The sequence below is a fragment of the Scyliorhinus canicula genome, chromosome 6 (genome assembly GCF_902713615.1).
Source record: "Scyliorhinus canicula chromosome 6, sScyCan1.1, whole genome shotgun sequence".
Classification (NCBI taxonomy): Eukaryota; Metazoa; Chordata; class Chondrichthyes; order Carcharhiniformes; family Scyliorhinidae; genus Scyliorhinus; species Scyliorhinus canicula.
Genome location: NC_052151.1, coordinates 224,741,374 through 224,768,495, shown reverse-complemented (window position 1 = coordinate 224,768,495; position 27,122 = coordinate 224,741,374). Strand labels below are relative to the sequence as shown.

Sequence of the window (27,122 nt, the reverse complement as noted above, 5' to 3'; positions counted from 1 at the left end):
CATTCAGCCCCTTCTCCAGCCTGTTACACAGGAACAGGAGGAGGGCCCGTTCAGCCCCTTCTCCAGCCTGTTACACAGGAACAGGAGGCCCCATTCAGCCCCTTCTCCAGCCTGTTACACAGGAACAGGAGGAGGCCCCATTCAGCCCCTTCTCCAGCCTTTCAAACAGGAACAGGAGGAGGCCCCATTCAGCCCCTTCTCCAGCCTGTTACACAGGAACAAGAGGAGGCCCCATTCAGCCCCTTCTCCAGCCTGTTACACAGGAACAGGAGGCCCCGTTCAGCCCCTTCTCCAGCCTGTTACACAGGAACAGGAGGAGGCCCCATTCAGCCCCTTCTCCAGCCTGTTACACAGGAACAGGAGGCCCCATTCAGACCCTTCTCCAGCCTGTTACACAGGAACAGGATGCCCCATTCAGCCCCTTCTCCAGCCTGTTACACAGGAACAGGAGGAGGCCCCATTCAGCCCCTTCTCCAGCCTTTTAAACAGGAACAGGAGGAGGCCCCATTCAGCCCCTTCTCCAGCCTGTTACACAGGAACAGGGGGAGGCCCCATTCAGACCCTTCTCCAGACTGTTACACAGGAACAGGAGGCACCATTCAGCCCCTTCTCCAGCCTGTTACACAGGAACAGGGGGAGGCCCCATTCAGCCCCTTCTACAGCCTGTTACACAGGAACAGGAGGTGGCCCCATTCAGCCCCTTCTCCAGCCTGTTACACAGGAACAGGAGGCCCCATTCAGCCCCTTCTCCAGCCTGTTACACAGGAACAGGCGGAGGCCCCATTCAGCCCCTTCGCCAGCCTGTTACACAGGAACAGGAGGAGGCCCCATTCAGCTCCTTCTTCAGTCTGTTACACAGGAACAGGAGTCCCCATTCAGCCCCTTCTCCAGCCTGTTATACAGGAACAGGAGGCCCCATTCAGCCCCTTCTCCAGGCTGAACACAGGAACAGGAACCCCATTCAACCCCTTCTCCAACCTCTTACACAGGAACATGAGGAGGCCCCATTCAGCCCCTTCGCCAGCCTGTTACAGAGGAACAGGAGACCCCATTCAGCCGCTTCTCCAGCCTGTTACACAGGAACAGGAGGCCCCATTCAGCCCCTTCTCCAGCCTGTTACACAGGAACAGGAGGCCCCATTCAGCCCCTTCTCCAGCCTGTTACACAGGAACAGGAGGAGGCCCCATTCAGCCCCTTCTCCAGCCTGTTACACAGGAACAGGAGGAGACCCCATTCAGCCCCATCTCCAGCCTGTTATGGAGGAACAGGAGGAGGACCCATTGAGCCCCTTCTCCAGCCTGTTACACAGGAACAGGAGGAGGCCCCATTCAGCCCCTTCTCCAGCCTGTTACACTGGAACAGGAGGAGGCCCCATTCAGACCCTTCTCCAGCCTGTTACACAGGAACAGGAGGAGGCCCCATTCAGCCCCGTCTCCAGCCTGTTACACATGAACAGGAGGCCCCATTCAGCCCCTTCTCCAGCCTGTTACACAGGAACAGGGGATGGCCCCATTCAGGCCCTTCTCCAGCCTATTACACAGGATCAGGAGGAGGCCCCATTCAGTCCCTTCTCCAGCCTGTTACACAGGATCAGGAGGAGGCCCCATTCAGCCCCTTCTCCAGCCTGTTATACAGGAACAGGAGGAGGCCCCAATCAGCCCCCTCTCCAGCCTGTTACACAGGAACAGGAGGAGGCCCCATTCAGCCCCTTCTCCAGCCTGTTACACAGGAACAGGAGACCTCATTCAGCCCCTTCTCCAGCCTGTTACACAGGAACAGGAGGAGGCCCCATTCAGCCCCTTGTCCCGTCTGGTACACAGGAACAGGAGGAGGCCCCATTCAGCCCCTTCTCCAGCCTGTTACACAGGAACAGGAGGAGTCCCCATTCAGCCCCTTCTCCAGCCTGTTACACAGGAACAGGTGGCCCCATTCAGCCCCTTCTCCAGCCTTTTACACAGGAACAGGAGGAGGCCCCATTCAGCCCCTTCTCCAGCCTGTTATACAGGAACAGGAGGCCCCATTCAGCCCCTTCTCCAGCCTGTTACACAGGAACAGGAGGCCCCATTCAGCCCCTTCTCCAGCCTGTTACACAGGAACAGGAGGAGGCCCCATTCAGCCCCTTCTCCAGCCTCTTACACAGGAACAGGGGGTAGCCCCATTCAGGCCCTTCTCCAGCCTGTTACACAGGAACAGGTGGAGGCCCCATTCAGCCCCTTCTCCAGCCTGTTATACATGAATAGGAGGAAGCCCCATTCAGCCCCTTCTCCAGCCTGTTACACAGGAACAGGAGGAGGACCCATTCAGCCCCTTCGCCAGCCTGTTACACAGGAGGAGGCCCCATTCAGCCCATTCGACAGCCTGTTTCACAGGAACAGGTGGAGGCGCCATTCACCCCCTTCTCCAGCCTGTTACTCAGGAACAGGAGGCGGCCCCATTCAGCCCCTTCTCCAGCCTCTTACACAGGAACAAGAGGAGGCCCCATTCAGCCCCTTCTCCAGCATGTTATACAGGAACAGGAGGAGGCCCCATTCAACCCCTTCACCAGCCTCTTACACAGGAACAGGGGTGGCCCCATTCAGGCCCTTCTCCAGCCTGTTACACAGGAAAAGGAGGAGGCCCCATTCAGCCCCTTCTCCAGCCTGTTACACAGGAACAGGAGGCCCCATTCAGCCCCTTCAGCCTGTTACACAGGAACAGGAGGAGTCCCCATTCAGCCCCTTCTCCAGACTGTTACACAGGAACAGGAGGAGGCCCCATTCAACCCCTTCTCCAGCCTCTTACACAGGAACAGGGGGTGGCCCCATTCAGGCCCTTCTCCAGCCTGTTACACAGGGACAGTAGGAGGCCCCATTCAGCCCCTTCTCCAGCCTGTTACACAGGAACAGGAGGAGTCCCCATTCAGCCCCTTCTCCAGCCTGTTACACAGGAACAGGAGGAGGCCCCATTCAGCCCCTTCTCCAGCCTGTTACAAAGGAACAGGAGGAGGCCCCATTCAGCCCTTTCTCCAGCCTGTTACACAGGAACAGGAGGAGGCCCCATTCAGCCCCTTCTCCAGCCTGTTACACAGCAACAGGAGGCCCCATTCAGGCCCTTCTCCAGCCTGTTACACAGGAACAGGAGGCCCCATTCAGCCCCTTCTCCAGCCTGTTGGAACGGAACAGGAGGAGGCCCCATTCAGCCCCTTCTCCAGCCTGTTACACAGGATCAGGAGGAGGCCCCATTCAGCCCCTTCTCCAGCCTGTTATACATGAATAGGAGGAGGCCCCATTCAGCCCCTTCTCCAGCCTGTTACACAGGAACAGGAGGAGGCCCCATTCAGCCCATTCGACAGCCTGTTTCACAGGAACAGGTGGAGGCGCCATTCACCCCCTTCTCCAGCCTGTTACACAGGAACAGGAGGCCCCATTCAGCCCCTTCTCCCGCCTGTTACTCAGGAACAGGAGGCGACCCCATTCAGCCCCTTCTCCAGCCTGTTACTCAGGAACAGGAGGCGGCCCCATTCAGCCCCTTCTCCAGCCTCTTACACAGGAACAAGAGGAGGCCCCATTCAGCCCCTTCTCCAGCCCGTTACACAGGAACAGGAGGAGGCCCCATTCAGCCCCTTCTCCAGCCTGTTACAGGAACAGGAGGAGGCCCAATTCAGCCCCTTCTCCAGCCTGTTACACAGGAACAGGAGGCCCCATTCAGCCCCTTCTCCAGCCTGTTACACAGGAACAGGCCCCATTCAGCCCCTTCTCCAGCCTGTTACACAGGAACAGGAGGAGGCCCCATTCAGCCCATTCGACAGCCTGTTACACAGGAACAGGTGGAGGCCCCATTCAGCCCCTTCTCCAGCCTGTTACACAGGAACAGGAGGCCCCATTCAGCCCCTTCTCCACCCTGTTACACAGGAACAGGAGGAGGCCCCATTCAGCCCTTTTCCAGCCTGTTACACAGGATCAGGAGGAGGCCCCATTCAGCCCCTTCTCTAGTCTGTTATACAGGAACAGGAGGAGGCCCCATTCAGTCCCTTCTCCAGCCTGTTACACAGGAACAGGAGGAGGCCTCATTCAGCCCCTTGTCCCGTCTGTTACACAGGAACAGGAGGCCCCATTCAGCCCCTTGTCCAGCCTGTTACACAGGAACAGGAGGAGGCCCCATTCAGCCCCTTCAGCCTGTTACACAGGAACAGGAGGAGTCCCCATTCAGCCCCTTCTCCAGCCTGTTACACAGGAACAGGAGGAGTCCCCATTCAGCCCCTTCTCCAGCCTGTTACACAGGAACAGGAGGTGGCCCCATTCAGCCCCTTCTCCAGCCTGTTACACAGGAACAGGAGGGCCCTATTCAGCCCCTTCTCCAGCCTGTTACACAGGAACAGGAGGAGGCCCCATTCAGCCCCTTCTCCAGCAGGTTATACAGGAACAGGAGGCCACGTTCAGCCCCTTCTCCAGCCTGTTACACAGGAACAGGAGGAGGCCCCATTCAACCCCTTCTCCAGCCTGTTATACAGGAACAGGAGGAGGCCCCATTCAGCCCCTTCTCCAGCCTGTTACACAGGAACAGGAGGAGGCCCCATTCAGCCCCTTCTCCAGCCTCTTACACAGGAACAGGGGGTGGCCCCATTCAGGCCCTTCTCCAGCCTGTTACACAGGGACAGTAGGAGGCCCCATTCAGCCCCTTCTCCAGCCTGTTACACAGGAACAGGAGGAGGCCCCATTCAGCCCCTTCTCCAGCCTGTTATACAGGAACAGGTGGAGGCCCCATTCAGCCCCTTCTCCAGCCTGTTACACAGGAACAGGAGGAGGCCTCATTCAGCCCCTTGTCCCGTCTGTTACACAGGAACAGGAGGCCCCATTCAGCCCCTTCTCCAGCCTGTTACACAGGAACAGGTCCCCATTCAGCCCCTTCTCCAGCCTGTTACACAGGAACAGGAGGCCCCATTCAGCCCCTTCTCCAGCCTGTTACACAGGAACAGGAGGTGGCCCCATTCAGCCCCTTCTCCAGCCTGTTATACAGGAACAGGAGGCTCCATTCAGCCCCTTCTCCAGCCTGTTACACAGGAACAGGAGGGCCCTATTCAGCCCCTTCTCCAGCCTGTTACACAGGAACATGAGGAGGCCCCATTCAGCCCCTTCTCCAGCCTGTTATACAGGAACAGGAGGAGGACCCATCAGCCCCTTCTCCAGCCTGTTACACAGGAGGAGGCCCCATTCAGCCCCTTCTCCAGCCTGTTACACAGGAACAGGAGGAGGCTCCATTCAGCCCCTTCTCCAGCCTGTTACACAGGAACAGGAGGCCCCATTCAGCCCCTTCTCCAGCCTGTTACACAGGAACAGGAGGCCCCATTCAGCCCCTTCTCCAGCCTGTTACACAGGAACAGGAGGCCCCATTCAGCCCATTCGACAGCCTGTTACACAGGAACAGGTGGAGGCCCCATTCACCCCTTTCTCCAGCCTGTTACTCAGGAACAGGAGGAGGCCCCATTCAGCCCCTTCTCCAGCCTGTTACACAGGAACAGGTGGAGGCCCCATTCACCCCTTTCTCCAGCCTGTAACACAGGAACAGGAGGAGGCGCCATTCAGCCCCTTCTGCACCCTGTTACACAGGAACAGGAGGAGGCCCCATTCGGCTCTATACTGTTCATCACTCAACCAGAGTAGCCAGAATTCGACCTGCTACTGTAAGTGGATAATATTTTTGATTTATACGAAAGGATATGGGCTTTTCAAGTTCACACACCAACAGTGCAGCACTCCCTCAGTACTGACCCTCTGACAGTGCAGCACTCCCTCAGTACTGACCCTCTGACAGTGCAGCACTCCCTCAGTACTGACCCTCTGACAGTGCGGCACTCCCTCAGTACTGACCCTCTGACAGTGCGGCACTCCCTCAGTACTGACCCTCTGACAGTGCGGCACACCCTCAGTACTGACCCTCTGACAGTGCAGCTCTCCCTCAGTACTGACCCTCTGACAGTGCAGTTCTCCCTCAGTACTGACCCTGTTGCAGTGCAGCACTCCCTCAGTACTGACCCTCTGACAGTGCAGCACTCTCTCAGTACTGACCCTGTTGCAGTGCAGGTTTAAGAAGCTGGCGAGGCAGAGAAATGGTGAATATAATCCTCCAAACCGCATTTCAAGATTACCTCTGACTCTGCGCGCTGGATGCAATTCATGTTATGTTGCAACGAGCTGCAGAACATTCTGTGTCTCTTGAGCTTGGCCAAGTCCACCAGGTAGACGATCAGCTGGATTGCCGCGATCACCGCCCCGAGGAGGCTGCAGAGCAGACAGACTTTGAGCTGCAAGACAGAGAGCCCGGTTATAGCGGAGCTAGCAGAGTGGTGCCCATGGCTTTAACCAGAGAACCGAGCCACGGCAAATTTCACAACAGGCGCGTCCCCTGTCACCTCGTCGCCACTCTCCCCGGAACTGCTCGACGCTTAATTACCGGCCTCGACTTAATTACCGGCCCCCAGCACCTACACAATCACCCAATTGTTATGGGGCAGAAGGAGGCCATTTGGCCCATGGTGTCTGCAGCTGCTCTCCCAGCGGGCACCATTATGTCAGTGCCACTCCCTTAACTCTTCCCTGTCCTCCTGCCCATTTATCCATTCATATCGTCATCTGAAACCGTCTTGAAGGCTTCGTTTGAACCTACCTCCACCCACACATCCAGACGCGCATTCCAGGTGCAAACCACTCGCTATGTGACAAAGGGGTTCATGCGGGCAGGGGGGGGGCTGGGGTGGCACGTAGGTGTGTGCATGGCACACGCGCCAGTGTCCCTGGCAAGAGGAAGGCCTAAATTGCCAGACAGTCAGCTCCAGGATCCTGGATCGACCCCCCCCCCCCCTCCCGGGATATCTATGGCCTCTCACACCTTCAGGAAATCATTGAGGATTTGGACTGTTCAAGCTAACAGTCGCTTGTGGCTTGAGATAGCTGTGGACACCAACCTTGCTGAAGAGGAAGATGTTGCTGAAGCTTTTCTTCTTGCACTCATCAGGTCAAATGTAAGAATACCGAATTTCAAACCGGCGGAACACTTTACCCGAACAATCCTCAGGCTGCTAATGGCTACATCAACAAGATAATCAGCCGAGCTTGTGACACGGCTCGTTTACATTTGCAAAGAGTGGCAAACGTTCATGCACTGGAATGCATCCGCGCAAACAAAAGGAACATGTCCAGGCCTCATGCACTTTTTAGATGACGGGGCAGCTGGAGGAATCTGTCTTTTCCCGCTTTCTCCATGGCAGTTTCTCGCCCGATCAGAGTTGATTTTCCGACCTTTCCTCCAGTAGTATAAATTGTTCTGCTTCTTTGGAATTTGGCGACTCTCGGGCGCGCGTATTCGGTGAGCCCGGAATGTGATTCCCGCTGGATGGCCAATTAACGGGCAAGTGATGGGCAGGCGTGGGGACAGTGGAGGGTGTGGGCTGGCGTCTCCAGTGTGCTCCCTCGGGGAGCTGCTGCCCTGCGAAAAATAAATATTGACGGAGAAAGGACTGTTGAGGCAGCACAATCAATCGGCAACATTCATCATCAGGGGCATTTCTCAATTGTGTTTCAGCCGTCGACAGTTCCTTGCCACTTCGACAGTTCATTGCCACATTGACAGTTCATTGCCACATCGACAGTTCATTGCCACATTGACAGTTCATTGCCACATCGACAGTTCATTGCCACATTGACAGTTCATTGCCACATCGACAGTTCAGTGCCACATCGACAGTTCATTGCCACATCGACAGTTCATTGCCACATTGGCAGTTCATTGACACATTGACAGTTCATTGCCACAGAGATAAAAGTGGGCAACTATTGGTTTCCCCCAAATCCCCGGTCAATTGAACCCAATTTGCTTTCGCGTTTGGCGGGCGGCACGATTGGCCAGGGTGACCCAAGGGCACAATTGGTCATGCTCCCCGGTCGGGAGGGCGCAACGTCAAATTGTGCGCTATGTCCCAGCCGACTGACACGGAGCAGCGACCATTTATTTTACTTACAAGCACTTTGCGAGGTTGGTTTTCACTGATGATTGCGAGGAATCCTGAGATGCCGAACTGTAAGAGAAATGAACAAAGGATTGGTCACTCTGAGGGGGAAACGTTCGAGGAACATTGGTCACAGTGAAGCACACGCGTGTAGACCTGTCGCTGGTAGCTCTGAGCTGCACACACGTCTCTCTGTATCGATGGACGGACAAGCTCTCAGGCGCCAAGTTGGCTGCTGCCCCAACTTAAGACTATCTCTTGATCATTTGGTGAATTCAGAATTATAAATGTTCTCAGTAGAGAATGTAAACTTTTTTTTTATAAATTTAGAGTACCCAATTCATTTTTTCCAATTAAGGGGCAATTTAGCGTGGCCAATCCACTTGCCCTGCACATCTTTGGGTTGTGGGGGCGAAACCCACGCAAACACGGGGAGAATGTGCAAACTCCACACGGACAGTGACCCAGAGCCGGGATCGAACCTGGGACCTGGGCGCCGTGAGGCAGCAGTGCTAAGCCACTGCGCCAACGTGCTGCCCCGTGAATATAAACCTAATGTGCTTCTGTTAAAAGGTGTTTATTTTGTCTTCTGGATGTTGTTTGGGAAGTTATTAAGGATTACTTAGTGTTGTAGTCTTTGGGGGTTGTATCTGAATTGATGTTTGCGAAGATGTTCACTGTATGATTTAAAAAGGTTGACTTGAGTTCATAGAATAAACATTGTTTTGCTTTAAAAAATACGTTCCCATTTCTGCTGTACCGCACCTGTAGAGTGGGCCGTGTGCTCCCCATAGCACAATCTATTAAAAGTTGTGGGTCAGGTGAACTCCATGATACACTTTGGGGTTCTCTAAACCCTGGCCCAGAACAAGAGAGAGAAGCAGACACTCGGTGATGTGGGAGCATCGATTGTGGTGTGTGTCAGTGTATATTTGAGTTTATGCGTATGAGTGTGCGTTTCTGTGAGAGTGCAAGTGTGAGTCAGTGTGTGTGTGAGTTGTGTTTACACTAGGTGAGTGTGGGTTCACGTGAGGGTGTATGTGTTGTGAGTGTGTGTGAATGTGTATGTTAGTGTGTGTGACTGTGTTTGTGTGTATACAGGAGTGTAAATGAGTTAGAGCAGCACGGTAGCACAGTGGTTAGCACAATTGCTTCACAGCTCCAGAGTCCCAATTCCCGGCTTGGGTCACTGACTGTGCGAGTCTGCATGTTATAGAACACAGAAGATACAGTGCAGAGGGAGGCCATTCGGCCCATCAAGTCTGCACCGACCTACTTAAGCCCTCACTTTCACCCTATCCCAATAACCCTTCCTCACCCTTTTGGTCACTCAGGGACAATTTATCCTGGCCAATCCACCTAACCTGCACATCTTTGGACTGTGGGAGGAAACCGGAGCACCCGGAGGAAACCCACGCACACACGGGGAGGACGTGCAGACTCCGCACAGGCAGTGACCCAGCGGGGAATCGAACCTGGGACCCTGGCGCTGCGAAGCCACAGTGCTATCCACATGTGCTACCGTGCTGCCCATACCGTCCTCCCCGTGTGTGCGTGGGTTTCCTCCGGGTGCTCCGGTTTCCTCCCACAGTCCAAAGATGTGCAGGTTAGGTGGATTGGCCATGCTAAATTGCCCCTTAGTGTCCAAAATTGCCCTGTGTTGGGTGGGGTTACGCGGTTACAGGGATGGGGTGGAGGTGTGGGCTTGGGTAGGGTGCTCTTTCCAAGAGCCGGTACAGACTCGATGGGCCGAATGGCTTCCTTCTGCACTGTAAATTCTATGATTCTTTGAGAGTGTGGCAGTGGACATGTCTGTGTGGGTGAGTGTGTGTGTATATTTGAGTGTGAGTATGTGTATGTGTGTGTATACTTGAGTGTGTATTTAAGTGAGTGTGTGTGAGTGTGTGTGTATGAGTGTGTGAGTGCATTTGAATGTTTATGAGTGTGTCTTTGTGTGTATGTGAGTGTGTTTGCGAGTGTTTGTGTGAGGGTGTGTGTACAAGAGTGTCAATGAATGAGTGTGCAAGTTTGTACGTGTATGTGTTATCGGCCAGGGTTTAGAGAACCCCAAAGTGTATCATGGAGTTCACCTGACCCACAGCTTTTAATAGATTGTGGTATGGGGAGCACACGGCCCACTCTACAGGTGCGGTACAGCAGAAATGGGAACGTATTTTTTAAAAGCAAAACAATGTTTATTCTATGAACTCACGTTAACCTTTTTAAAACATACAGTGAACATCTTAGCAACCATCAATACAAATACAACCCCCAAAGAATACAACACTAAGTAATCTGTAAGCTTTCTTTTTAACATCCAGAAGACTTAACAAACCTTCAAACAGAAGCACATCAGGTTTACATTCACTACTGAGAACATTTATAATTCTGAGTTCACCAAACGATCCAGAGATAGTCTTTTGATGGCAGAGAGAATGGCAGTACACCTGCTTGGTCTGACTTCAGCTGAAACACACTGAAAAACGAAACCAAACAGACAGAGACAGTCCCAAGCTTTTCTCAAAGTGAAACTAAAAAGCAGAGCCAGAGATCAGCTCCACCCACACTCTGACATCACTGCAGTAACATGAGCAGCCAAACATTTCTCAAAGCGACATTCTCATGACATATGTTAGTCTGCACGCAAGTGTGAGTGTGCATTATGTGAATGTGCGTACGAATGTACGTGAGTGCATCTGCGAGTGTTTGAGTACATCAGTGAGTGTGTGTGTGTGCGTGCGTGCGCATGAGTGTCAATGAGTTTGTGTCACGGTTTTTAGGTATGTGTCAGCTAGTGTGTGTGTGAATGTGAATGTGTGTGTTTGTGTGAATGTGAGTGTGTGTGTGTGTGAATGTGAGTGTGTGTGTGTGAATGTGAATGTGTGTGTTTGTATGTATCAGTGTGAGCTCATTATTCACTTGAAATGAAATAAAAATGGCTTATTGTCACGAGTAGGCTTCAATGAAGTTACTGTGAAAAGTCCCTAGTCGCCACATTCCGACGCCTGTCCGGGGAGGCTGTTACGGGAATCGAACCGTGCTGCTGGCCTGCCTTGGTCTGCTTTAAAAGCCAGCGATTTAGCTCAGTGAGCTAAACCAGCCCCTGAGGTGCTGGTGTCACTGGTTAGGCCAGTGTTTATTGCCCATCCCTAATTGCCCCTCGGGAAGGTGGTGGATGAGCTGCCTTCTTGAACAGCTGCAGTCCCTGGGTGTACACCCACTGTGCTGTTAGGGAGGGAGTTCCAGGCTGTTGCCCCGGCAACAGTGAAGGAACGGCCGATATATTTCCCAGTCAGGGTGGGGAGTGACTTGGAGGGGAGCCTCCAGGTGGGGGGGTTCCCAGGTATCTGCTGCCCTTGTCCTTCTAGATGGAGGTGGCCGTGGGTTTGGAAGGTGCTGCCTGAGGAGCCTTGGTGAGTTGCTGCAGTGCATCTTGTAGATGGGACACACGGCTGCCACTGTGCGTCGGTGGGGGAGGGAGTGAATGTTTGTGGAAGGGGAGCAATCAAGCGGGGCTGCTTTGTCCTGGATGGTGCGGAGCTTCTTGAGTGTTGTTGGAGCTGCGCTCATCCAGGCGAGTGGAGAGTATTCCATCTCACTCCTGACTTGTGCCTTGTAGATGGTGGACAGGCTTTGGGGGTCAGGAGGTGAGTTACTCTTCGCAGGACTCCCACCCTCTGACCTGCCCTGGTGTGTGTGTGTGTGTGTGTATAGAAGTGTGAAAGAGAGTGTGAGTGAGAGGGAGAGAGAGAGTCATAAGAAAATCAGAAAAAACGATTGAACTGACCAACACAGCAGTGTAAAACGGAGTCCCAGTGTTCATCACCATTGACTTGATCAACCCAAAAAGCGCAAGTTCCAGTACAAAGAGAATTATCCCGAACATCATCAAAGCAACCTGGAAATCAAGCAAATTTAATCAGTGAAAGCAACAGGAAAATTAATCAAACCAGCCTGACCCAGGAACAGGAGGCCCCATTCAGCCCTTTCTCCAGCCTGTAACACAGGAACAGGAGGCCCCATTCAGCCCCTTCTCCAGCCTGTTACACAGGAACAGGAGGCCCCATTCAGCCCCTTCTCCAGCCTGTTACACAGGAACAGGAGGAGGCCCCATTCAGCCCCTTCTCCAGCCTGTTACACAGGAACAGGAGGCCCCATTCAGCCCCTTCTCCAGCCTGTTACACAGGAACAGGAGGCCCCATTCAGCCCCTTCTCCAGCCTGTTACACAGGAACAGGAGGCCCCATTCAGCCCCTTCTCCAGCCTGTTACACAGGAACAGGAGGCCCCATTCAGCCCCTTCTCCAGCCTGTTACACAGGAACAGGAGGCCCCATTCAGCCCCTTCTCCAGCCTGTTACACAGGAACAGGAGGCCCCATTCAGCCCCTTCTCCAGCCTGTTACACAGGAACAGGAGGCCCCATTCAGCCCCTTCTCCAGCCAGTTACACAGGAACAGGAGGCCCCATTCAGCCCCTTCTCCAGCCTGTTACACAGGAACAGGCGGCCCCATTCAGCCCCTTCTCCAGCCTGTTATACAGGAACAGGAGGCCCCATTCAGCACCTTCTCCAGCCTGTTACACAGGAACTGGAGGAGGCCCCATTCAGACCCTTCTCCAGCCTGTTACACAGGAACAGGAGGCCCCATTCAGCCCCTTCTCCAGCCTGTTACACAGGCACAGGAGGCCCCATTCAGCCCCTTCTCCAGCCTGTTACACAGGAGGAGGCCCCATTCAGCCCCTTCTCCAGCCTGTTACACAGGAACAGGAGGAGGCCCCATTCAGCCCCTTCTCCAGCCTGTTACACAGGAACAGGAGGTACCCCATTCAGCACCTTCTCCAGCCTGTTACACAGGAACAGGAGGGCCCCATTCAGCCCCTTCTCCAGCCTGTTACACAGGAACAGGAGGCCCCATTCAGCCCCTTCTCCAGCCTGTTACACAGGAACAGGAGGCCCCATTCAGCCCCTTCTCCAGCCTGTTACACAGGAACTGGAGGAGGCCCCATTCAGCCCCTTCTCCAGCCTGTTACACAGGAACAGGAGGCCCCATTCAGCCCCTTCTCCAGCCTGTTACACAGGAACAGGAGGTACCCCATTCAGCCCCTTCTCCAGCCTGTTACACAGGAACAGGAGGAGGCCCCATTCAGCCCCTTCTCCAGCCTGTTACACAGGAACAGGAGGAGGCCCCATTCAGCCCCTTCACCAGCCTGTTACACAGGAACAGGGGGAGGCCCCATTCAGCCCCATCTCCAGCCTGTTACACAGGAACAGGAGGCCCCATTCAGCCCCTTCTCCAGCCTGTTACACAGGAACAGGAGGAGGCCCCATTCAGCCCCATCTCCAGCCTGTTACACAGGAACAGGAGGAGGCCCCATTCAGCCCCTTCTCCAGCCTGTTACACAGGAACAGGAGGAGGCCCCATTCAACCCCTTCTCCAGCCTGTTACACAGGAACAGGAGGAGGCCCCATTCAGCCCCTTCTCCAGCCTGTTACACAGGAACAGGAGGCCCCATTCAGCCCCTTCTCCAGCCTGTTACACAGGAACAGGAGGCCCCATTCAGCCCCTTCTCCAGCCTGTTACACAGGAACAGGAGAAGGCCCCATTCAGACCCTTCTCCAGCTTGTTACACAGGAGCAGGAGGAGGCCCCATTCAGCCCCTTCTCCAGCCTGTTACACAGGAACAGGAGGCCCCATTCGGCCCCTTCTCCAGCCTGTTACACAGGAACAGGAGTCCCCATTCAGCCCCTTCTCCAGCCTGTTACACAGGAACAGGAGGAGGCCCCATTCAGCCCCTTCACCAGCCTGTTACACAGGAACAGGAGAGGAGGCCTCATTCAGCCCCTTCTCCAGCCAGTTACACAGGAACAGGAGGAGGCCCCATTCAGCCCCTTCTCCAGCTTGTTACACAGGAGCAGGAGGAGGCCCCATTCAGCCCCTTCTCCAGCCTGTTACACAGGAACAGGAGGCCCCATTCAACCCCTTCTCCAGCCTGTTACACAGGAACAGGAGGAGGCCCCATTCAGCCCCTTCTCCAGCCTGTTGCACAGAAACAGGAGGAGGCCCCATTCAGCCATTTCTCCAGCCTGTTACCCAGGAACAGGAGGAGGCCCCATTCAGCCCCTTCTCCAGCCTGTTACCCAGGAACAGGAGGAGGCCCCATTCAGCCCCTTCTCCAGCCTGTTACACAGAAACAGGAGGCCCCATTCAGCCCCTTCTCCAGCCTGTTACACAGTAACAGGAGGAGGCCCCATTCAGCCCCTTCTCCAGCCTGTTACACAGGAACAGGAGGAGGCCCCATTCAGCCCCTTCTCCAGCCTGTTACACAGGAACAGGAGGAGGCCCCATTCAGCCCCTTCTCCAGCCTGTTACACAGGAACAGGAGGAGGCCCCATTCAGCCCCTTCTCCAGCCTGTTACACAGGAACAGTAGGAGGCCCCATTCAGCCCCTACTCCAGCCTGTTACACAGGAACAGGAGGCCCCATTCAGCCCGTTCTCTAGTTTCTTACAACACTGTGAGGATGGTATGATACAATAACATTCATGATGGGTATTCACTAATTAAATAGTATCCCAGGGAGACAGTACAGAGACAGAGAGGCAGAGGGTGAGACAGAGAATGAAAGAGACCCAGAGAGAGAGAAAGAGACACACAGATATGAAGAGGGAGGCAGCGAAAAGAAGGACTGAGAGAGGAATGGAGAGGAACACAGAGAGTGAGAGACAGAGAAAGTGAACAAGAGACAGAGAGAGACCAAGAGAGGTGATGCAACCATCAATTCATGTGAGACAGAGAGTAGATGTAAACTGTGGTTTAATCGACTATAAAAGTGCCTGCCTGTGACTGTACTGCTTCTGAGAGCCACCTACAGGGCTGCTGCTCTTTATAACTCCCCTCAAGGGGCGGAGCCTGGAACTCGCTGCCGGAGGAGGTGGTGGAAGCAGGGACGATAGTGACATTTAAGGGGCATCTTGACAAATACATGAATAGGATGGGAATAGAGGGATACGGACCCCGGAAATGTAGAAGATTTTAGTTTAGACGGGCAGCATGGTCGGCACGGGCTTGGAGGGCCGAAGGGCCTGTTCCTGTGCTGTACTTTTCTTTGTTCTTTGTTTAGCATCGCGAGGGTGTCTGCATAGGTGAAGGCTTCCTCGAGTTGTACGGAGATTCGATGGCTCACCCGGGCGTGGAGGAGGCTCAGCTTCTGATCGTCGGAGACGGAAGGCGAGAAGGAGGCGGCGAGGTAGGCCTCGAAACAGCGGAGCCAGTGTGAAAAAAATCCCTTTGGCTTCCGCGGCCTGTGTGTCGAGTTCCAGTCGGTCAGGTTTGAGGGCCGATTCCATAGCGGTGTTGTGGTCGATTAAATTGATGCGACCATCAATTCACGCGAGATAGAGAGTAGATGTAAACTGTGGCTTTAATCGACTAGAACAGTGTCTGCCTGCGACTGATCTGCTGCTGAGAGCCGCCTACAGGGCTGCTGCTCTTTATACCTCCCCTCAAGGGGCAGAGCCAGGGACGGAGCCCACAGAGGCACCAACATGATACATCCTATGTAATATCGTACAATGGTCCATAGGTGGAGCCCACATGGGCAACAGCACGATACAGAGTGGATGGTTAATACAATACGTTCACCACAAGAGGTAGAGGGAGAAACAACGAGAGACAAACAGGGAGCGGAACTCCCAGAGATACACATAGACAGGCAGACAATCTGACAGAGAGAGAGAGAGAGAGAGAGAGTGACGGGGCAGAAAGATGAAGAGTGAGAGGGACAGACAGACAGAAAGTGGAATATGCAGAGACGTTGGCTGAGGCAGAAGAGAGAGAGAGTCAAACAGAGAGTCAGACGGACAGACAGAGAGACCGAGAGCAGAGACAGGGAGAAATCGAGACGGCAGAAGAGAGAGAGTCAAACAGGGAGTCAGACGGACAGACAGAGAGACCGAGAGCAGAGACAGAGAGAGATCGAGACGGCAGTAGCGTTAGAGCGAGTGAGACAGAGAGAGAGAGAGAGAGAGAGAGAGACGACGGACAATCCAAAACAGAGACTAAAAGACCAGGAGACAGGGAGAGAGAGAAAGAGAGAGAGAGACAAGAGAGAGAGAGAGCGGAGGCAGACAGCCGGATAGAGACAAGGACAGAGACGGAAAGACAAGGCGATGGAGAGAGAGAGAGAGAGAGACAGAGAAGGAGAGAGAGAGCGGAGGCAGACAGCCGGATAGAGACAAGGACAGAGACGGAAAGACAAGGCGATGGAGAGAGAGAGACAGAGAAGGAGAGAGAGAAAAACAGACAGATAAAGAGACAGAAATACTGAATGAGAGAGAGAGAGAGACCAAGCAACAGAGAGGTGTACGTAGAGAGAGAGAGGTAGCAACAGTGGCAGAGTGACAGACAGAGAGAGTAATAGGTGTGGATCTCGGAGGGGGATGGGGGGGAGGGGGGGGGGGGGGGACACAGTAACACAGATTCGTACCCCCATCGATTTTGGCTCCCAGGCGCGATATATTTGGAGAGGATCTGGCATCTTGCTGTGCACGGCGGAGCTGACGGCTGGCTGGGAGTTACCGCTGCCCCCTGCCGGGGTCCGTGGTGATGCCATGGTGATCCTGTCAGAATGAAAATACATTTGTCATTGGGACGGTGAAGATGCATTCTCTGAGCATGGGGGGGTCAAGGGCCTGTTCTGCGTTGTGACTGAGCCGCTGACGATGACCCCACCCCCTCCCCGACACCCCCTCTTCACTGAGAGACAGCAGTGGGCCGGGGGGTGGGGTGGGAGGGAGCTGGAAAACACAGGCCAGGAGGGATTATTCACCCAGTTATCACATTAATTACCCTTCGAGTATTTCGGATGCTGACATTAAAAAAATACTTCTCCACTTCTCCAGCTCATTTCACGTGGTCACTTCACTGCTGGATCATTAACACCAACCACAGACGGTCAGAGGGCCTTGGTTTAAACTTACAATGAGAAGATTGCACCTCAAACAGAGCAGCACTCCCTCAGTACTGACCCTCTGACAGTGCAGCACTCCCTCAGTACTGACCCTCTGACAGTGCGGCACTCACTCAGTACTGACCCTCTGACAGTGCAGCCGTCCCTCAGTACTGACCCTCTGACAGTGCGGTGCTCCCTCAGTACTGACCCTCTCAAAGAGCGGCACTCCCTCAGTACTGACCCTCAGACAGTGCAGCACTCCCTCAGTACTGACCCTCTGACAGCGCAGCACTCCCTCAGTACTGACCCTCTGACAGTGCAGCACTTCCTCAGTACTGACCCTCTGACAGTGCAGCACTCCCTCAGTACTGACCCTCTGATAGTGCAGCACTCCCTCAGTACTGACCCTCTGACAGTGCAGCACTCCCTCAGTACTGACCCTCTGACAGTGCGGCACTCCCTCAGTACTGACCCTCTGACAGTGCGGCACTCCCTCAGCACTGACCCTCTGACAGTGCGGCACTCCCTCAGCACTGACCCTCTGACAGTGCGGCACTCCCTCAGTACTGACCCTCTGACAGTGCAGCACTCCCTCAGTACTGACCCTCTGACAGTGCGGCACTCCCCCAGTACTGACCCTCTGACAGTGCAGCACTCCCTCATTACTGACCCTCTGACAGTGCGGCACTCCCTCAGTACTGACCCTCTGACAGTGCAGCACTCCCTCAGTACTGACCCTCTGATAGTGCGGCACTCCCTCAGTACTGACCCTCTGACAGTGCGGCACTCCCTCAGCACTGACCCTCTGACAGTGCGGCACTCCCTCAGCACTGACCCTCTGACAGTGCGGCACTCCCTCAGTACTGACCCTCTGACAGTGCGGCACTCCCTCAGTACAGACCCTCTGACAATGCAGCACTCCCTCAGTACTGACCCTCTGACAGAGCAGCACTCCCTCAGTACTGACCCTCTGACAGTGCGGCACTCCCTCAGTACTGACCCTCTGACAGTGCGGCACTCCCTCAGTACTGACCCTCTGACAGTGCAGCACTCCCTCAGTACTGACCCTCTGACAGTGCGGCACTCCCTCAGTACTGACCCTCTGACAGTGCGGCACTCCCTCAGTACTGACCCTCTGACAGTGCAGCACTCCCTCAGTACTGACCCTCTGACAGTGCGGCACTCCCTCAGTACTGACCCTCTGACAGTGCAGCACTCCCTCAGTACTGACCCTCTGACAGTGCGGCACTCCCTCAGTACTGACCCTCTGACAGTGCGGCACTCCCTCAGTACTGACCCCCTGACAGTGCGGCACTCCCTCAGTACTGACCCTCTGACAGTGCAGCACTCCCTCAGTACTGACCCCCTGACAGTGCGGCACTCCCTCAGTACTGACCCCCTGACAGTGCGGCACTCCCTCAGTACTGACCCTCTGACAGTGCAGCACTCCCTCAGTACTGACCCTCTGACAGTGCGGCATTCCCTCAGTACTGACCCTCTGACAGTGCGGCACTCCCTCAGTACTGACCCTCTGATAGGGCAGCACTCCCTCAGTACTGACCCTCTGACAGTGCAGCGCTCCTTCAGTACTGACCCTCTGACAGTGCAGCACTCCCTCAGTACTGACCCTCTGACAGTGCAGCACTCCCTCAGTACTGACCCTCTGACAGTGCAGCACTCCCTCAGTACTGACCCTCTGACAGTGCGGCACTCCCTCAGTACTGACCCTCTGACAGTGCGGCACTCCCTCAGTACTGACCCTCTGACAGTGCGGCACTCCCTCAGTACTGACCCTCTGACAGTGCGGCACTCCCTCAGTACTGACCCTCCGACAGTGCAGCACTCCCTCAGTACTGACCCTCTGACAGTGCAGCACTCCCTCAGTACTGACCCTCTGACAGTGCGGCACTCCCTCAGTACTGACCCTCTGACAGTGCGGCACTCCCTCAGTACTGACCCTCTGACAGTGCGGCACTCCCTCAGTACTGACTCTCTGACAGTGCGGCACTCCCTCAGTACTGACCCTATGACAGGGCAGCACTCCCTCAGTACTGACCCTCTGACAGTGCGGCACTCCCTCAGTACTGACTCTCTGACAGTGCGGCACTCCCTCAGTACTGACCCTCTGACAGTGCGGCCTCCCTCAGTACTGACCCTCTGACAGTGCGGCACTCCCTCAGTACTGACCCTCTGACAGTGCGGCACTCCCTCAGTACTGACCCTCTGACAGTGCAGCACTCCCTCAGTACTGACCCTCTGACAGTGCGGCACTCCCTCAGTACTGACCCTCTGACAGTGCAGCACTCCCTCAGTACTGACCCTCTGACAGTGCGGCACTCCCTCAGTACTGACCCTCTGACAGTGCGGCACTCCCTCAGTACTGACCCTCTGACAGTGCGGCACTCCCTCAGTACTGACCCTCTGACAGTGCAGCACTCCCTCAGTACTGACCCCCTGACAGTGCGGCACTCCCTCAGTACTGACCCCCTGACAGTGCGGCACTCCCTCAGTACTGACCCTCTGACAGTGCAGCACTCCCTCAGTACTGACCCTCTGACAGTGCGGCATTCCCTCAGTACTGACCCTCTGACAGTGCGGCACTCCCTCAGTACTGACCCTCTGATAGGGCAGCACTCCCTCAGTACTGACCCTCTGACAGTGCAGCGCTCCTTCAGTACTGACCCTCTGACAGTGCAGCACTCCCTCAGTACTGACCCTCTGACAGTGCGGCACTCACTCAGTACTGACCCTCTGACAGTGCAGCCGTCCCTCAGTACTGACCCTCTGACAGTGCGGTGCTCCCTCAGTACTGACCCTCTCAAAGAGCGGCACTCCCTCAGTACTGACCCTCAGACAGTGCAGCACTCCCTCAGTACTGACCCTCTGACAGCGCAGCACTCCCTCAGTACTGACCCTCTGACAGTGCAGCACTTCCTCAGTACTGACCCTCTGACAGTGCAGCACTCCCTCAGTACTGACCCTCTGATAGTGCAGCACTCCCTCAGTACTGACCCTCTGACAGTGCAGCACTCCCTCAGTACTGACCCTCTGACAGTGCGGCACTCCCTCAGTACTGACCCTCTGACAGTGCGGCACTCCCTCAGCACTGACCCTCTGACAGTGCGGCACTCCCTCAGCACTGACCCTCTGACAGTGCGGCACTCCCTCAGTACTGACCCTCTGACAGTGCAGCACTCCCTCAGTACTGACCCTCTGACAGTGCGGCACTCCCCCAGTACTGACCCTCTGACAGTGCAGCACTCCCTCATTACTGACCCTCTGACAGTGCGGCACTCCCTCAGTACTGACCCTCTGACAGTGCAGCACTCCCTCAGTACTGACCCTCTGATAGTGCGGCACTCCCTCAGTACTGACCCTCTGACAGTGCGGCACTCCCTCAGCACTGACCCTCTGACAGTGCGGCTCTCCCTCAGCACTGACCCTCTGACAGTGCGGCACTCCCTCAGTACTGACCCTCTGACAGTGCGGCACTCCCTCAGTACAGACCCTCTGACAATGCAGCACTCCCTCAGTACTGACCCTCTGACAGAGCAGCACTCCCTCAGTACTGACCCTCTGACAGTGCGGCACTCCCTCAGTACTGACCCTCTGACAGTGCGGCACTCCCTCAGTACTGACCCTCTGACAGTGCAGCACTCCCTCAGTACTGACCCTCTGACAGTGCGGCACTCCCTCAGTACTGACCCTCTGACAGTGCGGCACTCCCTCAGTACTGACCCTCTGACAGTGCAGCACTCCCTCAGTACTGACCCTCTGACAGTGCGGCACTCCCTCAGTACTGACCCTCTGACAGTGCGGCACTCCCTCAGTACTGACCCTCTGACAGTGCGGCACTCCCTCAGTACTGACCCTCTGACAGTGCGGCACTCCCTCAGTACTGACCCCCTGACAGTGCGGCACTCCCTCAGTACTGACCCTCTGACAGTGCAGCACTCCCTCAGTACTGACCCCCTGACAGTGCGGCACTCCCTCAGTACTGACCCCCTGACAGTGCGGCACTCCCTCAGTACTGACCCTCTGACAGTGCAGCACTCCCTCAGTACTGACCCTCTGACAGTGCGGCATTCCCTCAGTACTGACCCTCTGACAGTGCGGCACTCCCTCAGTACTGACCCTCTGATAGGGCAGCACTCCCTCAGTACTGACCCTCTGACAGTGCAGCGCTCCTTCAGTACTGACCCTCTGACAGTGCAGCACTCCCTCAGTACTGACCCTCTGACAGTGCAGCACTCCCTCAGTACTGACCCTCTGACAGTGCAGCACTCCCTCAGTACTGACCCTCTGACAGTGCGGCACTCCCTCAGTACTGACCCTCTGACAGTGCGGCACTCCCTCAGTACTGACCCTCTGACAGTGCGGCACTCCCTCAGTACTGACCCTCTGACAGTGCGGCACTCCCTCAGTACTGACCCTCCGACAGTGCAGCACTCCCTCAGTACTGACCCTCTGACAGTGCAGCACTCCCTCAGTACTGACCCTCTGACAGTGCGGCACTCCCTCAGTACTGACCCTCTGACAGTGCGGCACTCCCTCAGTACTGACCCTCTGACAGTGCGGCACTCCCTCAGTACTGACTCTCTGACAGTGCGGCACTCCCTCAGTACTGACCCTATGACAGGGCAGCACTCCCTCAGTACTGACCCTCTGACAGTGCGGCACTCCCTCAGTACTGACTCTCTGACAGTGCGGCACTCCCTCAGTACTGACCCTCTGACAGTGCGGCCTCCCTCAGTACTGACCCTCTGACAGTGCGGCACTCCCTCAGTACTGACCCTCTGACAGTGCGGCACTCCCTCAGTACTGACCCTCTGACAGTGCAGCACTCCCTCAGTACTGACCCTCTGACAGTGCGGCACTCCCTCAGTACTGACCCTCTGACAGTGCAGCACTCCCTCAGTACTGACCCTCTGACAGTGCGGCACTCCCTCAGTACTGACCCTCTGACAGTGCGGCACTCCCTCAGTACTGACCCTCTGACAGTGCGGCACTCCCTCAGTACTGACCCTCTGACAGTGCAGCACTCCCTCAGTACTGACCCCCTGACAGTGCGGCACTCCCTCAGTACTGACCCCCTGACAGTGCGGCACTCCCTCAGTACTGACCCTCTGACAGTGCAGCACTCCCTCAGTACTGACCCTCTGACAGTGCGGCATTCCCTCAGTACTGACCCTCTGACAGTGCGGCACTCCCTCAGTACTGACCCTCTGATAGGGCAGCACTCCCTCAGTACTGACCCTCTGACAGTGCAGCGCTCCTTCAGTACTGACCCTCTGACAGTGCAGCACTCCCTCAGTACTGACCCTCTGACAGTGCAGCACTCCCTCAGTACTGACCCTCTGACAGTGCAGCACTCCCTCAGTACTGACCCTCTGACAGTGCGGCACTCCCTCAGTACTGACCCTCTGACAGTGCGGCACTCCCTCAGTACTGACCCTCTGACAGTGCGGCACTCCCTCAGTACTGACCCTCTGACAGTGCGGCACTCCCTCAGTACTGACCCTCTGACAGTGCGGCACTCCCTCAGTACTGACCCTCTGACAGTGCGGGGCTCCCTCAGTACTGACCCTCTGACAGTGCGGTGCTCCCTCAGTACTGACCCTCTGACAGTGCGGCACTCCCTCAGTACTGACCCTCTGACAGTGCGGCACTCCCTCAGTACTGACCCTCTGACAGTGCGGCACTCCCTCAGTACTGACCCTATGACAGGGCAGCACTCCCTCAGTACTGACCCTCTGACAGTGCGGCACTCCCTCAGTACTGATCACAACGATCTGTAGAGGGACAGGTAGTATTGAGGAAGCAAGGGGGCTGCAGAAGGAATTGGACAGGCTAGGAGAGTGGGCAATGAAACGGGAAATGGAATACAATGTGGAAAAGTGTGAGGTTATGCACTGGAAGGAGGAATGGAGGCAGAGACTATTTTCCAAATGGGGAAATGCTTAGCAAATCAGAAGCACAAAGAGACTTTAGAGTCCTTGTTCAGGCTTCTCTTAAGGTTAATGTGCAGGTTCAGTCGGCAGTTAGGAAGGCAAATGCAATGTTAGCATTCATGTCGAGAGGGCTAGAATACAAGAGCAGGGATGTACTTCTGAGGCTGTATAAGGCTCTGGTCAGACCCCATTTGGAGTATTGTGAGCAGTTTGGGGCCCCGTATCTAAGGATGGATGTGCTGGCCTTGGTAAGGGTCCAGAGGGAGGTTCACAAGAATGATCCCTGGAATGAAGAGCTTGTCGTATGAGGTGCGGTTGAGGAATCTGGGTCTGTACTCGCTGGAGTTTAGAAGGATGAGGGACGATCGTATTAAAACTTACAGGATACTACGAGGCCTGGATAGAGTGGACCCTCCTGCAATGTGTCAGGCAGTCCACAAGGTATCTTCCAGCTTGTGGCGTTTCTATCTGTCAGATTCCCTTGTACTTCTGGGACATGGGTCATGGGTTTGGAAGATGCTGTCTGAGGTTTACACGGCTATCACTGTGCGTCGGTGGGGGAGGGAGTGAATGTTTGTGGAAGGGGAGCAATCAAGCGGGGCTGCTTTGTCCTGGATGGTGTGGAGCTTCTTGAATGTTGTTGGAGCTGCGCTCATCCAGGCAAGTGGAGAGTATTCCATCACACTCCTGACTTGTGTCCTTGTCGATGATGGACAGGCTTTGGGGGGGGGGGGGGGGGGGGTCAGGAGGTGAGTTACTCTCCGCAGGATTCCCAGCCTCTGACCTGCCCTGGTAGCCCCAGTATTAATATAACAAAGAACAAAGAAAAGTACAGCACAGGAACAGGCCCTTCGGCCCTCCAAGCCTGCGCCGACCATGCTGCCCGTCTAAACTAAAATCTTCTACACTTCCTGGGTCTGTAGCCCTCTATTCCCATCCTATTCATGTATTTAAGATGCCCCTTAAATGCTACTATCGTCCCTGCTTCCACCACCTCCTCCGGCAGCGAGTTCCAGGCACCCACTACCCTCTGTGTAAAAAAACTTACCTCGTACATCTCCTCTAAACCTCGCCCCTCGTACCTTAAACCGATGCCCCCTCCTAATTGACCCCTCTACCCTGGGGAAAAGCCTCTGACTATCCAATATGGCTGGGTCCAGAGTTTGGTCAGTAATAACCTCCAGCAATCCCTCAGCGCCGTGTCAATCTGTGTTTCAATGTGCTTTACAAGCTGTGAAGTCCATGATTTGACTTGACAAAAGTGACAAACAAAAATACTGTGCCCCTCAGTCCTACCCTGACTTGGAAATATTTCTGCCGCTGGAACTCCCTCCCTAACAGCACAGTGGGTGTACCTACACCCCATGGACTGCAGCGGCTTCAGGAGGGCAGATCACCCCCACCTCCTCGAGGGGCAATTAGGGATGGACAATAAATGCTGGACGTGCCCAGCCGGGTACGAATAATACGTGTTTGAAACAAACCTGCTGGACTTTAACCTGGTGTTGTAAGGCTTCTTACTCTGCTCACCCCAGTCCAACGCCGGCATCTCCACATCATTGATATGGGGATTGACATATTCGTTACTGATTATTGTTTATTGTTGGTGGGTGCAAATGTGGGAGAAAATGTGAAAAAGGAGGAAAATAAAAAGATATAGCACCGGGGGCACAGGGGTCAAAGGAAATGGGAGGAAAGCGGGATTAGGTTGTGGAGTTGGAGGTTCAGCCGTGACCATGATGAATGGGGGGGGGAGCAGGCTCAAAGGGCCGAATGGCCTCCTTCTGCTCCGATTTGTGTTTCTATGTAAGACTGAACTGTTTGACGGGGGAGGGCATCAAGAGTGGGTGATGAGACCATCAATTCACGCGACACGTGTGAACGGTGGTTTTAATGGTCTTACAACAGAGCCTGCCTGTGACGCGATGAACTCCAGATGAACTGGCAGGCAGGCTCTCAGCATCGACCTTTATACTTCGAGTTAGGGGGAGGATCCATGGGCAGAGCCAAGGGTGGAGCCCAGTACAAGCTCCTCGTCTCCCCCTATGGGTAGAGCCGCGCAACTACACGTGATCCAATACAATATACAGGCTCAACACATGTACAATAGTGTGGATTATTATTTATAATTCACCACAGTGGGTTAAGGGAATGGCTGTTTAAATATGGTGCTATCCTTGCCCATGTGCCCATGTCCGCCCTCTCCCTGCCCGACTCGATGCCAGATTGGACCCGCTGTTCGCAGAGTAAAGAACTGAACAGGACAGCATCTCACAGGCTCAGCATCCTGCTCTGCAGCAGGAGTCATCCGGCCTTCCACTCCCGCGACCACGATCCCTCTCCGGGACAGAAGGTTCCGCCCCAAGAGGAACCGTTTCCACTTGGCAGCCAAGGAACGGAGATCAGAGAGAGGGGGGAGAAAGAGAAAGGGGGAAACGAGGGAGGAGAAGGGGAGGAAGTGAATGAGAGAGGAGAGAAAGAGGAGGGGAGCGAGGAACAGAGGGAGAGGGTAGGAGGAAAGGCGGGAAAGAGGGAGAGGAGAGCGGGAGGAAGAATAGAGGAGAATGGGAGTAGAGAGAGAGAGAGAGAAAGAGGGGAGAGGGGCAAAAGACTAGGAGAGGAGGAGGAAAGAAAGAGGGGAGGGAGGGAGAGGAGGAAGGGAGTGAGAGAGGAGAGGGGCAGCGGAGCGGGAGTTTGGGAATGAGAGGGGGAGAGAAGAGAGAGACAGGAGAGGAGAAAAGGATTGAGAAAGGAGGGGGGTGAAGATAATAAAGGAGGGAGGAAAGAGATAGTGCAGAGAGGGAGGGACGGTAGGGAGAGGGAGGGAGGGCAGGGAGAGGAAGGGAAAGAGAGGGATGTGGTGCGAGGGAGGGAGGGTAGAGATGGTGGGTGAAGAGGGAGAGATTAGGAAGGAGAGAGGGAGAATCAGAGGAGGAAAGAGGGAGAGAGAGGAGGGAAGGGGAGAGAGAGAAGAGGGAGAGAGAGAAGAGGAAAGAGGGAGGGAGAGAAGAGGAAAGAGGGAGGGAGAGAAGAGGAAAGAGGGAGAGAGAGAAGAGGGAGGGAGAGAAGAGGAAAGAGAGAGAAGGAGAGAGAAGATGGGAGGGAGAGAGAGAAGGGGGAGGGAGAGGGAGAGAGGAAAGAGGGAGAGAGAGAAGAGGAAAGAGGGAGAGGGAGAAGAGGAAAGAGGGAGAGATAGAAGAGGGAGAGAGAGAAGAGGAAAGAGGGAGAGAGAGAAGAGGGAGAGAAGAAGAAAGAGGGAGAGAGAGAAGAGGAAAGAGGGAGAGAGATAAGAGGGAGAGAGAGAAGAGGGAGAGAGAGAAGAGGAAAGAGGGAGAGAGAGAAGAGGGAGAGAGAGAAGAAGAAAGAGGGAGAGAGAGAAGAGGAAAGAGGGAGAGAGATAAGAGGGAGAGAGAGAAGAGGGAGAGAGAGAAGAGGAAAGAGGGAGAGAGAGAAGAGGGAGAGAGAGAGGAGGAAAGAGGGAGAGAGATAAGAGGGAGAGAGAGAAGAGGAAAGAGGGAGAGAGCGAGAGAGCGGACTGGGCGACAGAGTGTGTGATGCTGATTCTCAGGATGGTGTAGGGGTTAAACAATCCCGCACAGTAAAGCTCCCTCGCCCAGCTGGTTACTCACTGCGAAATACCTAATTTGACGTCCGACAATTTACACTGAGGTTCCCAAACAAACTTCACCAACTTCCAGCAACATTCTGTCAGGCTGCACGCCAATAAACTAAAGGAGGGAGGACGGAATATTCCTCATAGTCCGAAAGGCAATCGCTCTGCAAGTCAGCTTTACTCCGTGCTGGAAGCTACGGGTTCACATACTTGCTCAGCTGTGTTCCATTTAACTGCCAGCTCATTAACCGAGCGAGGGTAAACAGTTCCACAACACGCTGAAATCTATTGCAACCTCTCAATTCTCCACTGGCTTAACTGCTGATCGCCACCTAGTGCTCCTCTCACGCACTTTCATCGCCTTAACAACCTCGATCAGGCCACCTCCTCCGTTTTCTCCCCCAGTCACACAATTTGCAGAGCAGAAAGAGGCCATTCGGCCCATCGAGCCTGCAGCGGCCCTTGGAAAGAGCACCCGAGCTACGCCCACGCCTCCCCCCCTATCCCCGTAACCCCACCGAACCTTTGTTGTGGACACGGTAAATTTAGCAAGGCCAATTCATCTAACCTGCACATCTTTGGACTGTGGGAGGAAACCGGAGCACCCGGAGGGAAACCCACGCAGACACG

At 55.0% G+C, this 27,122-nt stretch overlaps 1 protein-coding gene across 1 annotated transcript in view; it reads right to left on the bottom strand.

Annotated features, from left to right (window-relative positions):
* LOC119968060 overlaps positions 1-26,801 on the bottom strand; it is a 51,135-nt gene extending 24,334 nt beyond the window's left edge. The window contains exons 1-5 of the mRNA XM_038801159.1: positions 26,703-26,801; positions 16,464-16,596; positions 11,769-11,879; positions 7,994-8,050; positions 6,125-6,280 (exon numbers count right to left, since the gene is read on the bottom strand). Of these exons, the coding sequence (XP_038657087.1) occupies positions 6,125-6,280; positions 7,994-8,050; positions 11,769-11,879; positions 16,464-16,596; positions 26,703-26,737 (492 nt within the window). The 5' untranslated portion in view covers positions 26,738-26,801. The remainder of the gene's footprint in view (positions 1-6,124; positions 6,281-7,993; positions 8,051-11,768; positions 11,880-16,463; positions 16,597-26,702) is intronic.
* Positions 26,802-27,122: the final 321 nt, after the last annotated feature.